The 15,753-nt window shown below is 39.7% G+C and overlaps 1 protein-coding gene across 1 annotated transcript; it reads right to left on the bottom strand.

The window, feature by feature from the left end:
• Positions 1-248: 248 nt before the first annotated feature.
• LOC121771077 (pectinesterase-like) lies at positions 249-2,368 on the bottom strand. The gene is made up of 3 exons (XM_042167870.1): positions 1,932-2,368; positions 1,217-1,699; positions 249-1,138 (listed from the first exon to the last, which is right to left on the bottom strand). Exons 1-3 carry the CDS (start codon positions 2,314-2,316, stop codon positions 435-437), a joined length of 1,572 nt encoding a protein of 523 aa, XP_042023804.1. The 5' UTR covers positions 2,317-2,368; the 3' UTR covers positions 249-434.
• Positions 2,369-15,753: the final 13,385 nt, after the last annotated feature.

Here is a 15,753-nt window from a genome sequence, read left to right as displayed (position 1 = left end):
AAAGAGAGTAATAAAAGGTGAATGAATAAGTTATTGTAATATGAGATTATTACAAAAAATAGTACTCCAAAAAATAAGTATGACAAGTAACAATAAATGGACCGCAAAATCAAATTAGAGAAGTAATGGCACATAGAGGGAGTAGTAGTTTAGAAAATGCAACCACACAATCCAAAATGCCTTAAATTTGTACACATACATACACAAACACGATCAATTACTAAAAAATGGAGAACAATAATATAGAACTAATATTTGTATTGCGTATAACCCGAAACAAAAGATTATTAAACATGGAAATGAATAACTAATAGTAGTAGTAATAAGTATGAAGGTGCATAAACAAAAAAAAAAGATTAAAACACAACCCAATACGTTGATTTCATTCAACGTAGCTAACAAACAAAAAGATTAATTAGAGCAGATAATGAATTCTAATTAAGTTTGAAGAACTCGGGAGCGAAAGGAACTCCACTGTCAAGGATCCATCCATCTTCAACAAAATGTACGAGGGGAGTCCATGGCTTGGCTTCCTCGTCATTGGCAAACTGCTTTATACCGGGCCAGGTGACCCGTTTGGAGAGATCGGAGCCGGGCCCAGTGTTATTATACTCGACGTAGAAGAGGGTATCCAAGCCGAGGGTCCCGTCCCAGGGAGACCAGCCATCAGGCGATATGAAGGCCTCAATGGTGCTGTGCATGATGACCGTTCGGGATAGGACCTTCCACGGGCGCCCGAGGTAAGACTTGAAGGGAGGCTGAGCATCGAGGTAGTCCTGCTCTGCAATGAATTTGCTGCCTTGGATGATAATAATCCCGGTAAGGTTCTTCTCGTTGCGGCCCTGGGCGGTGACCATGCAGGCCTGGTTGGGGTTAGGCTTCCGCACCACGAGGTCACACTTCTGGAACACGGAGATGGCGTTTCCGAAGATGAAGTCAACAGTGCCGCTGATCCGGCACTCCCGGAACAACTGGCGCTGGACGTGGGAATAGAGGGTGTCCTGGTACCCGTCCATGTGCACGTTGAAGAAGATGCCCAAGTCACCCGAGGCTCGCACCGCCACTGCCTGGTGGCCGCTAGGGCCCGCTGTGTTCTCGATCGCGATGTCCTTGGCGATGAAGCCTCGTCCGTTCACGACTATATTGGTATGAAACAATACAATCAAATAAAAACAAATTACAGAGTAGTATAAAATGCTCTACTATATATACTTACTTAGAGTTGCGGAGTCATAGGTCTGAACACCATTGCTGAAACACTTGTCACCGGTGATTCGGGTTTTCAACGGCCCCTCTCCAATCAAAATGACTTCATCCACCTTTTTGGGAATCTCAACATACTCCTTGTATAAACCTTCCTTTACTAAAATGACATATGGGATTTTATTGTGTAGAGGTACGGATTGAACAGCCTCGGTGATGGTCTTGAACTGGCCGCTGCCGTCTTGCGCCACCACCACGTTCGGCGTCAACGCAATCTTAGGGTTTTCAACCAGCTTCCTCGCATGGCCTTTGACGAAACTAGGAATGTTTTCACCGCCGAGGAGCTGCCTCGGGGCCTTGATGTTTTTCACCAAATCTCCCAAATCTTTCTTCACGGATTCGTATGTCTTTTGGAAATCGATCACCATCGCCAAACCCTTACTCATCATCTCGCCGCTGATTTTCAGCATTTCCCTCACCTTTGCCCCAGACTCGCCTGCACCGCACATTTTTTATTTCAATAACCGCAAAATGGACCAGTTAGTTATACATGCAGGGGTTGTTCGGCCTGCAAGAATATTAAATATGTATTGTGTGTTGTTCATGTAATTGAATTTCACAACTCAATTATAGATGGATAACCATGTGATAATTAGTCATAACCACCCCAAATCTCATGATTATTTTATCTAGCAAACCAAACAGACACGCATAGTATGGAATTTTACCTTCTGTCTTTGCAAATGCATCAGAGCAGGTGTCTTTGTATGTAATGGCAGCACTCAACCATATCTTGACCTCATCCAGGACATGATCCACTTGGCCGACCTCATACTGGCTGATTCTCTCCAACGACGTCTGGATTTCCTCGATGGCGTCATTAAGCACGCGCTCGCACACGCCCAGTGCCTCCTTGGTCATGTAGTCCTTCTCCAACTCCTTGTACAATGTTGTGTTTTTGATGGCGATCTTCAGCTCCTCCACCGCCGCGTCAAACCCCTTTTCTATACCCTTCTTAGCCTCTGTAATGTCTCCCTTCTTGCAGTTCTCGCCCATGCCCGACGCATCGCACAGATTGCCCATTAATCCTTGTTGCGTCTCGTCCGCGGCCATGCACGCCACCACCAAGGCCGCCAACACCACCGCTCTTGCCTTGTTCTTTTGATTTCCCATTTTTTTTCTTTTATTTATTTATCTTTGTTTATTTGTGTGTATATATACACAGATGAGAACATTTATGGTTCGTTGGTTTCTTTTTCTTTAATTAGAAACAACTACAGTGGAGGGCGGACAACTTTTCTTCCATTTCCACGTTTTTCGATCTCTTATTTCTATAAATAACTTAATGCGTTTCAGTCCATACATATTTTACCCCAAATTTGAGTGATTATAAATGTTTACCGGAATTATAAAATCTTTTTTTTTTGTGTACACAACAGAACAAAATAGATTATCACACAAATATTATTAGTTTATATTCTAGCTAGATAGTACATAAGGTGAAACTTTGATTTCTCCGCTAATTTCTATCCATAAACTTTTTAAGTACTATTTATTATAATCATAGCCTATATTTATCACTTAAACTTGATTTCATCATAAGGAGCAAAATACTAGACTTGGTAGATCTTTGCACTGCAGTGGCTTTGTGAAAGTATATCATTAAATTGATATTTTAATATCATGCGTTTCACTATATCCTCTTTTCTATTAATGCATTATTTGGTGAAATTAAAATGCTTGTCACTGTACTTCTCGGATTCCATTAGTGGCTTTGTAAAATCATATGCGAATTGATATTTTCATTTCATGTAGTACTTCACTGGAGCCTCTTTTTTTGTAATGCAATCTGGTATAATAGAAACGAATGTTGATGTACTTCACTCGAGCTCCATTAATAGCTTTCTTAGCAAAATCGCATATGACTTGTCTAGTTTAATATGCTTGTCTTTTCGTGGGTGCAATGTCGTTTACATGAGAATGCACCGAGGACGATATTGGAGCATACCAAAAATTATATGCAAAAATGAAGCAATAAAAATCCAAATCAGTAGTAAATCAAATGTTTTACGATATCAGCTTAAATGCAAAAATAATCTCCACAACATCACCAAAAACATGATGAGGTCATGTACTATTTATTAGCACTAAAACCAACTGTAAGTATATGGTGAAACAATAGTATAACTAATGATTAATACCGGTATCGAATCAATAGAATATGATTGCAAATTGTCTATCACAATCAAGTGTCATATACTATCTAGACATACTGGGTTTTTGGGTGTTGATATTTTAAAACTAATACTGAAAGAAGTAAATAAAAAATATAAAGCATATAAACAGTGACTAAATGTAGGCAGGCAAAGGACTACTTTAGTTTAAATAACAACAGTTAAGATATCCAATCTTTGACTACAAGATTAATAGGATCAATCACGCAATTAAACTCAAACATTAGAGAAAATAGATTGCAATTCCAAACGATGGATCTTGATACTGTCACTACCGCGCTTTCTAGTAAGTTTGGCTTAGTGTGACTAAATGTAACGGCAAAAGGGAAAAGAAACATAGATATGATAAGTAAAGCTTAACATGGTTTCCAAATCGAACTTAAGTGGTCATAGAGTAATGAATCAAAGTATCGGCATTTAGGTTCGGATATCCTAGTACAAAAGAAACACATGCAGCAGAAGAGTTCAAGACAATATTTAAGCTAATTTATTTGTAGTCTCTGCTCAAAGTATGAGGACACAATTCATTGGACATATTTAAGCTAACTTATTTGTAGTCTCTGCTCAACACCACCACCTCTTGCTCGCGTTCAACCTGTACATTTAGAAAACACATGCAGAGAGTACTTGATATACTCTGTGGGCACACACCGAAAATATAATTTTCGTAAAAGGGTTTTGTCAGCCCGAGTTGAGTGAACACGAGGTTTTAACTTAAAAGGCACGAGTCACTAAAATATCTTATTCGTAAAGTTTGATTGCGCAATCGGAATTCATATAACATAGATACTATATCTGAAATGTATGTGAACCGGGAATGTGGCCACATTCCACGACGGTCACTGGACCGGTCAACTCGAAAGTCAACTCATGATCCCCATATGTATACACTAGACCAAGTAGGGTTTGCGGCCCTACTGAGACCCGGATTCGATTAAACATAATTGGCATAGCCAAACAGATAGGTATCCCATAACACAAAATATGGCATGACAAAAACATGTATAGCATAATTTTCACATAATCATGCTAAAAAAACAATTTCATATTTTAGAAAGAATGTACACCTCGAAAGCTTAAGTCTTGATCGGAAATCCTTAGTCTGAGTTTAGTTGACGTGCGAAGATGTTCCCTTTAGAAATAAAGTAATACTTTAATTAGACTTTAAACTCATTGAACTTAAACGTGAATGCATCCTAAGTGCGTTCATTTTATCCTTGTTGTGTTTGCTTATTAATTAAATTTGGAGATTAAATTAATTGTGCTAAATTATTAGGACTTAAAACCCTTGAACTTATTATTAGGGGGAATTAAATAAATTCGGGAACTAAGAAGCCAATCCGAGAATTTAAAAAAATAGTCAAATAATGAAATAATTCAATAATTATTTAGATCCCATTCAACTTAGTAAAGATCAAGCCCACATATGTTTTTCCTTATTCAGCCCAAGCCGAAGAATTAACTGGCCCAGTTACTTAATATCACATTCTACCATGACCTAATCTTAGCCCAACATCTCCCATTTAAGTTAGTCACAATGCCCACCGACAAATTAAATTTCTTGTCCCAACAAAACAACACAAATACTTACGCATGAGGCTGTTCGGTTTGCAATATTGTATCCTTGTTCTGTCTAGGAAATCGAACCAACTTGGTAATTAATTAATCCCCCTCTACAAGGAATCGGTCCTACATCACCACTCTCACTAGGATCCCCAATTTAGAACCCTAATTTCTCCTATCTCACTCATCTCTTGATACGCACCATGTAGGTGGTCCATCATCCATAGACCAGGTGGATGATTTGCAGGATCAATTGCAAGATGTCGTCAGTCAAGAGGTGCTAAACACAACCAAGCCAAAGCGCACAAGATGTCCTCCAACACGCCTCCACGACTATGTCAGTTGTTAGCTATGTATTCAGTTATTCAACAGTTATCTATGTAATAGGATTAGAGAGTAGAGCGTACTTATAAGCTCCATGTCAGGTTTTCTTTGTTGATTTTTTCCTGATATGCAAAAGTGAGTCGAACCAACCCTATGACCCTTAGTTATTATAAATACCTTATCATCTGGTGCCTTCATTGTCGTTCTCATGTCTACCAATCCTAACACCATACCAGTAGTTTCCAGTCGGGAACAAGTTGGCTTGTCACAAGTTGACGATGTTCGGTGTGAACACGACGCTCCGACCTTGGCCGTTCCTGCCCCAGGTGTTATTTCCAGTGAACAATTGGATTGGATTATGTCTACGATTGCTAAGTTGGAATCGAGATTGGCTGAAACTGATCGTCGTGCATTTGAGCCCTATTTTCCACCGCGTCCGGCATCCGACCCACCATATGTTTTGCCGCTTTCAACGACGTTTCATGATTCACACATGCTACAACAACCGTTCCAACCGGCGGTTGCAAATGGTTAGTTTCCATTAAATCCACTTGTAACTCCTCTTACCCACAACAACAACACACACGTTCATGATGTAACTGCCCACAACCGCCAACAACATTTCAGTTTTTACCCTGCACAACCGTTGTTAGGTGGCTTGGATACTATGGGATTGTCTAGACCTTGCTTAGGTTACCTTCCAACCGGACCTAATTTTGTGCCACTACCATCTGGACCCTGCTCCTAGTTCGATCATCCGATGTCCTCCATTCTACCCGGTCCACTACCGACTTCTTGTTGGTATCCGTCTACTGATAGTCCACAACAAGTTAATCCAGTCCAGGATCATAATCGAGGGGTGCGAATGGACCCTCCCCATTTTGACGGCTTTGATGCAACTAACTGAATTTTCAAAATCAAATACTGTTTTGACCATATGATGATGCCCGATGCAAATAGACTTCACTATGTCGTTCCGTTGTTCGATCCACCGATTGCTGAATGGATTAAACATTATTGTTCAAACAATGATTTTGAAACCTAACATGAATTCTTGAATGAGGTTCGTTACAGATTTGATCCAGATTGTTATGAAAGCTACATTGGGTTGATTGATGCACTTTTTATTAGCACTATAAATACCTGCAAGTATACAAAGTAGGAATAGTATAGCTAAAGGTTAGTACCGGATATCGATCACGGGGAAAACAAACACAGACTGTCTATCTTCTACTAAAACTCAATTACTATTTGGAGAACAGAAAGTTTTGGGAATTTTTGAAAACAAAGAACAATAAAAAGCAAAGAAACAACTAATTGCAAATAAGTCACGGAGATGAAAGTATAGAGATAAGGGAATTCAAGGGATGTGCTTTCACAATTATGGTTATACAAATTCCAACTACAACACCCTAGCACAGTTCTTACTCTGATAGAACGAGTCACCTAGTTTATGCTCATGCGATGCAAACGTTGATTACAAATATTAGGGTTGTCAATCCTAAATACGTAACTCCTAGAAGCACCCAAGACCCTTATTGTAGCATCCCAAAAATTTCTGCGACTTTTGTTTTAATATGGATGTCGAGTGGAAATTTTTCTTTTAGGGAATTTATTTGTTCCTATGTGATTGAGTTGATTATGTGAAATAAATTGTCGTGAGTGATGTGGAATGAAGTGTAATATTTTTTTTTTCCAAAGTGGGGAAATAATTAAATGAGATCATGCATATTGTTCTAGCTATTTTAGTGGTAATTTTCAGCCCCTTCAATTATTGGAAATTATATTCTCTTTCTTGGATTTAATTAATTATTTTGGGATATTTATCCAAATTAAATCCAAATCAAATTATCCCTAATTTGTGCTACATGGAATTCGAACCCTAAGCCTATTCTTGAGAGATTTTGAAAAATCCCCCATTTAATTAGGAGGATGAATTATTTTTGATTTAATTGGTGCCTTGTTGATTCCTTTCATTTAATTTAAATCCAATTAATTCTTGCCACATTTTGTTTCCTCACCCTAATTAAATTAAGATTTGAATTATTTCCTTGTGGAAATATAACCCAAATTTTCGGCCCTCCCTTGTTGTAGAGGAATTTATATTTGTTTCCTATTTTGTGGAATCCCTTCTATTCAAATAAATACCAAATTAATTCATATGCCAAATTCATTGGTAAAGTAAATATTTTCCTTTTAATTCTCTCCCTATCACACGCCCCATATGCCTTTTTTTTTTCCTTGTGGAATAAATTTATTTGTTACCTATTTTGTGGGAGTCTTTTCCTAAACAAAATTACCAAATTTAAATCCTATTCCTATTTAATTGAGGATTTAAATATTGTTCCCTTCCATGCTTCCATAGTACACGCCCCCTTCCCTTGTGCTATACTTGGAGATTTTAAATTATCCTGTTACCTTGTTTATGAAATACTCATTATCTTGTTGCCTAATTTGTGAATATATTTATCTCCAAGTAAATACCAAATCAATTCCTTGCTAATTAAATAACAATTTTCAAAAATCCTCTCCCTCCATTACGCGCCTACTTTATTTTTTTTAATTGTGGGAATTTACCTCTATTTTATTCTCGCACAATTTAATTATTCTAATTTAGTGTGAGAATTTAACCTAAACCTTAAATAACTAAAACCCTAGCCACCAAATCACACGCCTCCCTCCCTCATTTTCTCTCCCTTACACGCCTCCCTCCCTCTCTTCATCCTCTCCAAAAATCCTTCACCAATCCTTTGTTCTTGCATCAATTTGTAGTTGGAAATTCAAGATTCATTGAAGAATCGCATAAATTATCATTCCTACCGATTATTTTTGAACAAGAAAGGTATATTTGAATTCTCTTTCTCATCCTTTCCATTGAATCCATGTTTCTTGATTCCCTCATGCATGTAATGAGTGCAGAAATAATATATCTAAAAATTAATCGGTTGGGATTGATGTTTTGCATGAGAAAGTATGTGGATATGCGTTTATGTATGTGTATGTGTGAGGTTGTGGATGATTCGTTGGTGAAAGATATGTGAATATATGAGAACATGGTTGTGAGATCTTTTTGAAGCATGATTATGTGTTGGAAGCATGAATATATGTGTTTGGATGAATGATAGATAAACCCTAATTTATGAAGCATGAAAACTGTGATGTTCGGATTGTAGATTCCGACGTGTGTTTGGCCGACCAAACGATCTTATTTTGGTACGAATTTTTAAATGGTAAAATTTGAGATGTCGTCTGTGTTGTGTATAAATTTCAGCCTCTTTTGACGAAAGATGAATTTTTAATGTATTTTTAATGTATTTTGCGTAGTTCTATTAGAATTTGTATTCTCGTCCAGTGAGTTTAGTTTTTGATTTGACCGACCTAAAGATGTGATTTTGATGTGAATGTCAACTGGATGATCTTTGATGTGTCTACTGTGTTGTGGTAAAATTTCAGCCCCAACGGAGGTCGGATAGACTTTTAATGAATTTTACAAAACGACTGCGCAGTTCTGCCAAATTTCTGTCATGTTAAAATAATACTTGTTGTCAAGTTTGAATGAATTACATGATGCATGTGTGATTAAGGTACGTATCTTATGGCGTGGTTATGTGTTATACGTTGAGGTATACTATGGTGTGTTTCCTTATGTTGGTGAACGTTTGGGATGGGTAATTTAAGAAAACGATGAAAGGAACGACATGACATGCATGATAAATTGTGTTGATGGAAGGATGATTGTGTTGTGGTGTTGACAAGGTTTGTTGTGCGTACGTGAGCACAAGGAACGAGGGTTGCTTTTGAGTTGTGTATTGTGTTGTCTAAGCAAGCGAGGTGGGCTTTCTTTAACTAAACTCTTTTATTATTCCAAAGTATGATTGTGGAGCTATAATGGTGGTTTAAAGTGTTATGTCATGCCATGGATTGTTTTGACTGAGATTGTGTGCCTGATGCCTAGTTCGTCTGAGTTTACTCCGTTAGGCTATATGGTTATGTGTGAAACGAATTCGGGTCTGAGTAGCGCCGCAAACCCTATCAGGCTGTGTACACTGGTGGGATCGGGAGCCGTCCTTGCTAGTCGGTCGGTCTCATGGTAGAATAGTGTGGCCACACTTTCGTCGCACTGTGGAATGATGATGTGATTGTTGGATTGTTGAGAAAGTAGGGAGATTGATTGTCTGGCTAGACTATGAAACTGTTTTTGTGATACTCGTGATAATTTCTTAAATAATCATAAAACTCGAGTTCACTGTGGTATGGATGACATAACTTTTATCAAATATTTTGGCACGTGTTCACTGAGTATATCAAATACTCAACCCTGCATATGTTTTCTTTATGTGCAGGTTGAGCGGGATGTTGCGATGGATGTTGAGTCGGCTTAGGAACTTTGGATGCGTTGTGTCCCCATACATAGGCGTCATCCTATGACTCTCTTTGATAACTTATTTCCGCTGCTACTTTTGAAACTGATGTCACTAGAGTTTACTTTACTTCGTACGGATTTTTATTATGTCAAATACTTTGAGACTTTAATCCGCTGCTTATTTCGTTAAACTAAAATGTTTTTGTAGACAAAAACAAATGTTCTTTTGGGAGTTAATTAGATTTTTGCATTAAGTGTCAACTTTTATTGTGTCCCCCATTTCTTCCCCGCTTCTTAGTCCCCCCCCTGGTCGCGATTTCCCCGTCCTTGCTATCCTTAGTAAGGGCGGCCGTGATACTTAAAAAGTCCCCACTCTCAATTAACATCGTCATTTTAAAGGAAGCTAATTGTAGTGTCTATTAAGTGGATCTAACTCGCCAACCTGTAATGCACATGAAGATGAAGAGAATAAGGGAAATGAGGAGTCCTAATTAGTTTTATCAAAGTCTATTTAGTTGGTTAATAAATAATGGAAAATGAAACATCATGAAAAGTGAAGAGTCATGAGTTCTAGTTTATGACTTTATATTGTAAAAGATATGGAGAAAGTGGTAGACTACGTTTTGATGAATAATATCATTTTGGCTTCTAATTTCCCGATCTCTTGAATTCTTTAGCTTTTGGTTTTCTCCAGAAGTGGTGAGTTCTTAACCTTTATCTTTTTACATTCTTCCGAGTGGTGTCGTTTTAGCTCGGTTTGGTGTAGAGGGTGGTGGCTATTATCTGTGTATTTTCCAAAAAGAACATTTTATCCTATTCCCTCAATTCCATCTTTGTTTGTGCATCATTGTCGTATCAGAGACGAAAGTCGTGATGCCGCCACGTCAAAAGGTCATTCCAGAAGAAGTAACAAGGCGTGAACGCGATCTTCGCGATATCGAGTTGGAGGAATTAACAAGAATAGTGCAACAACTCCGATAACAGCTCCAACAACGGCATGTCGAAACAGGGGGCATGTTGAATCACCTCGTGACTCTGAAAATGATAGTGAAATGGAAAAAACCCATTTCATGCTGGTAATGGTGTGGAAGACAGTGATGATTCCAGTAACCCTCCAAGGAGAAGGCGTTTCGTACGAGATCGAAGGGATGATGTGAAGGTAGACATTCTAGAGTTTGATGGGAAAACTTGGGGAGATGATTTTGTTGAGTGCCTTATGACGGTGGAAAGAAATTTTGATTTAAAGTAATACTCTGAGGAAAAGAAAGTCAAGTTGGTGGCCATTAAGCTGCGAGGATATGCATCTTACTGGTGGGAAAATCTAAAATGACAGCGTGAGAGAGAAGGTCAAAACCAAATACGTCATTGGGAAAAAATGAAGCGGGAGCTGAAGGGGTTATTTTTAACTGATACATACAAGCAAGAAAACTACTTACGACTCTATAATTTTCGACAAGGAGAGCTGTCGGTGGAGGAGTAAACCAGGGAGTTTGAGTTTCTAAAATTGAAGTGTGATGTTCGTGAGCCGGAGGAGCAGACAATTGCTCGATATTCGGGTGGTCTTTGAAAAAATATTGCTGATGTTGTTCGTCTCCAACCATATTGGATTTTTAATGATATGCATAAGTTGGCTGTTAATGTGGAAAAACAACAACGGGAGGCGATGAAAAGTACCTTTAAGAAGACAATTTTTTTAAAGGTAATTCTAGTACATCTGGTTCCTCTTTTAATAAAGATGGTCCATATAAAAATATTGAGAAGGGCAAACAACCTGTTGAGCTGCCTAACATGAAGAGAAAATGTTTCAAGTGCCAAGGATATGGTCATATACAAGCCGATTGTCCTAATAAGAGAGTCAAAACAATCAATGGAGCAGTGGAAGAAGAAGGAGAAGACGAGGAAGAAGCTCCAAAATATGATGATTTTGAGGAGATTGAAGAGTGCGCCGATTGAAGGCTAATTTCATGCATAGATATAGGGGTGAAACTCATTCATTTGCAGGGTCTAACACATGTTTTAAGCCAGGTATGTAGAAGGTTTTCACCAGATCCAGGAATAGAGAAGGACAATTGCATGGTCCAAGGAAACTGGCGAATAAGTGAGCAATTTGAAGAAAAATTACAAGACGAAGGAAATCAAGGGGCTGAAGGGTAGAATGGAGATTTCTACGAAGGCTTCTAGAAGATTATGTCCACACCTATATAAAGAAGAAAACATGCAATCAGAGGGGACCTTCTCGGTGGTGGCCTTATGACCAGATTGCAGCTCTAGCTCACTCACTTCTACATACTTTGAGTTTAATCGGGAAATCGTGGGGTATTCTCGGGTTTATTTTGCTAGTCAGTAGTGTGTAACACCGTCCTTACAGAGGGCGAAGAAACAATTTAACCGTTTTCATTTTACTTTACTATCGTGAATTTCACAGAGCTTCGCCATTTGAAGCTCGGCCCTGTTTGCTGTTGAATTTCCGTTGTTTATGAAATTTCTGTTTTCCATATTTGAGTTGCAGTTGATTTCGATTATGGATGTCATTTATCTTGAGCTAGTTGTGAATGTTGAATTGGGTGTTTGATTTTCGTGTTGGTTGCTGAGTTTGAGTAGACTCGCTGGAATTTAGTGTTGATCGGAGTAGATCTGTTGAATCGAGAATCATGGAGTTAATTCTGGTTGGTGTTGGGACCGGATTGCTTGGATCCGGAGTGGATTAAGCATCCGGCGTTGAAGCTGAAACAGAGTGATCGTGATTCATGCCTAGTTTTCGTGTGTTCATTTTATTCCGTCTAGTATATGTAGATCTGTTTTATTTCCGGCTAGTCGCAAGTTTCCGACTTCCGAACTTCTTTATTCTGTTCGAATCTGGGTATTTGCTCTGTTTTCTTCATATTCGTATTTGATTTAGCCGATGAGATGCATGTTGCTGTTAGTTAAATCCTTAGTTAGTTAGTTGCAGCTTTTCTTCCATACTTGATATTTTTGGGAGTTGGTCCCCACTTTTATTTGCGTTCTGTTTAGCTATAGTTGGTAATTGTTGCTCGGTCTAGGAAGTTAGTTTAAAATTACGTAGCCCTAAGGATGTTCGATCTCAGCATGACTAGGTCTAGTGTTTGATTTTGTGCCTAGGTCTAGCCGTAGTTATACCTCAACCCAAATTTGCGTGGCAGCAGCCGCAAACCAAAGTCTCTAGATGCTTTCTTACGCGTCCATCTTCGTGGGATCGACCCCTGCTTCTCTGTACTAATCTATAGTATAACGGGTTGATGGATCTTTGAAACGCAAGAGTTTGTGAGTTCATAGACAGAGTCTTCCGTGTCACCTTGAGTTCCTAGACCTAGTGTTTAATGGATTCATTGGACTTGGTAGCTCGACCTAGAAGTTTATTACACATACACTCACACGACAAGCGGCTGTTTCAAATGGCGCCGTTGCCGGGGATGGATGGCATAATTTGTGATTGTGTTTAGAGGATTTTGGCGTACATAGTTTTATTTTTTTTTCTTTATTTTTCACTTTATGAGCAGAGGCTCGCGGTTTGGACACTGTGGTGACTCATCTGAGTGGAGGAACAATCAGTTTATTTGGTAGGTCAAGGACACAGCATCTACGGTCACCACCAGATCGGGATTATCTACGGGAGATCCATTTCCATTTGGTTCGGAAAGTGAAGAGGATTGGAACTCGTCAGGAAGGGAGGATCCTAAATCGTCTTCGGAAACAAGTACAGAGGAGGAAGAAATAGGGGACATGGCGAACATAATCGATCCAGATCCGGAGATCGGTTCGCTCACTGCTCATCTAGATAGAGAGCCAGCTCAAGCCATAGTGATGAATCCGCGACAGAGGTCCATTGAGATCAAGACGAACGTGCTCGGTATCCTACCCACATTCTCTGGACGTAGGAATGAGTGCCCGTACGAGTTCTTGAATGAATTCAGCAAATTGTGTAGCAATCAGAAGAGGCCAAATGATGCAACAGAGAGGACTATCGCCTGCGTGCGGTTCCTTTTGCCTTGAAGGGGGAAGCCAACACGTGGTTATTAAGGTTACCCCCAGATTCTATCCGCACATGGAGGGATTTCAAACTGGAGTTCCTTGATTACTTTTTCCCTTCCAACAAAACAAATGCTCTGAAGAAAGAAATAGTGGAGTGTAAGCAGGACTACGACGAGTCGTTGAGTCAATATTGGTCGAGGTTCAAAGGGTTGTTGGATGCGTGCCCAAATCACAAGATGATAGTGGCAGAGACCTATTATCTATTCTATGAAGGAGCAAACCCTGAGTCAAAGGATTTAATGAACTCCTCGAGCGGGGGAAATTTCACAAGGAAGAAGGGAAGCGAAGTAAGAGAGATTCTGGGGAAATTGATAGATGCCTAGAAGGCATACGATAACCCAAGGAATTTTGTGAAGAAAGGATCAGTGAATGCGATGAGGGAGCAAGATGATGAGAAGGTAGAGGCAAGGATCGACAGGCTTGAGAAAACACTGTTGAACGCAATCGAGAAGACCAAACTACCAACCTCACAAGCGAAGGAAAAACCTCCGGGTCTAGGAGATAGTCAACTTCAGCAATATTATGGACCTCAGGAAGGAGAGTACCAAGCCTAAGCTAATGTGATGGGAAGTTGGAATCCAGGAAGACAAAGAGATGCACCCTGGAGGAACCATCCCAATTTTAGATTGTCGGACAACGAACAGAGCCAGCCAGCACCACAACAGAGTATCCAGTTTGCACCTCAGCCCGAGATGCAGGGTAACTGGTCTGGAAGGAGTCAAGAGGGGCAGGGCAATTGGAATAATCGAAACCAGGGAGATCATCCGAATTGGGGGAACAAAAGGCGACAATGGATATGTTGGCGAAGCAGCTGTCTCAGATAGCAACTTCCTTGAGCGAGATGCGGGGGATCGAAGGGAAGATCCCTGCCTCAGTAAGGCCACCAGATAGAGCTAACATCAGTATGATCACTTTAAGATTCGGAAAGGGGTATGAAGGTCCAGAGATGAGGACGAATGAGGATACAACCTCTAGACCTGGGAACTTAAAGGGAAGCAGTTCCGTTAGACTAGATGACCTTAGGGCAGGAGATTTGGAGAAGCCATTACCTAAAGAAGCAGAGCCATTTTTCATAGATCCAGAGCCGGAAGTAGAAAATGAGGAGGTGAGAAAAGGAACTGGTGAGCCGTCAGCTGGAGGATCTATTGGAGCAGGGAAACTACTGAAACCATTTCCGAGTCGAGGGGAAGCTAAGAAAAAGAAGGAAGAACCGGTAGACTTCATGGACATTTTCGGGAAGTTGGAGATTAATTTACCGTTTCTACAAGCCTTGAAGTTGCCAGTCTTCAGCAAATTCATTAAGGAGTTTATAGCTGGAAAGACCAGACCCAGTGGGAAGATTCTAATTGGAGAAAATGTGTCAGTAGTAATTCAGAAGCGAAGGATGCCATCAAAATGCACTGATCCAGGTATGTTCATCTTACCCATCTCAATCGGGGATGTCAGAATTGAGCATGCTATGTGTGATTTAGGGGCATCGATAAATGTTTTACCGCTTTCCATTTACAAGAAGCTGGTAGGAGTAGGGATGGTAGATACAAGGGTGGTAATCCAATTGGCGGATCGGTCGTGCATTTGTCCAGAGGGAGTTTTAGAAAATGTTATTATCAAAGTGCATGATTTTCTGTATCCGGCCGATTTCCATGTTATTAAAATGAGTGATAATGAATCTGCTGAGTCTAGCGGTGTGCTTCTAGGAAGACCTTTTCTCCGTACCGCTAAGACCATAATTGATGTTTTTGATGGGACCATATGCCTGGATTATAATGGGGAAAAATATACATTTAGCATCGATGAAGCAATGAAGAAACCTTTAGATGTTGAAAATTTGCATGCTATCGATGTTATTAACCCCCTGGTCCAGGAATATCTTGAGACTGAGTTGATGCAGGAGCAGGTGGTTAATTCAAAATTAAGTCACTCTATTGACAGAGAGGTAGCTGGATGGTGCGAGGCAATGAACACAAAAGATTTGACAGATGAGGAGCTGGCCGAAGCTATTTCAGAGTTCTGTAC

This window comes from Salvia splendens, chromosome 2, assembly GCF_004379255.2.
Source record: "Salvia splendens isolate huo1 chromosome 2, SspV2, whole genome shotgun sequence".
Classification (NCBI taxonomy): Eukaryota; Viridiplantae; Streptophyta; class Magnoliopsida; order Lamiales; family Lamiaceae; genus Salvia; species Salvia splendens.
Note: the sequence above shows the minus strand (reverse complement) of the source record. Positions and strands in the feature narration are given on the sequence as shown.

Coding starts and splice junctions, on each gene's coding strand:
- LOC121771077 (XM_042167870.1), bottom strand. CDS start 2,316: ATGGCCGCGGACGAGACGCAACAAGGATTAATGGGCAATCTGTGCGAT. Junction 1,700..1,931: donor TGCATTTGCAAAGACAGAAG/GTAAAATTCCAT, acceptor TGTGCGGTGCAG/GCGAGTCTGGGGCAAAGGTG. Junction 1,139..1,216: donor CTATGACTCCGCAACTCTAA/GTAAGTATATAT, acceptor ATACCAATATAG/TCGTGAACGGACGAGGCTTC.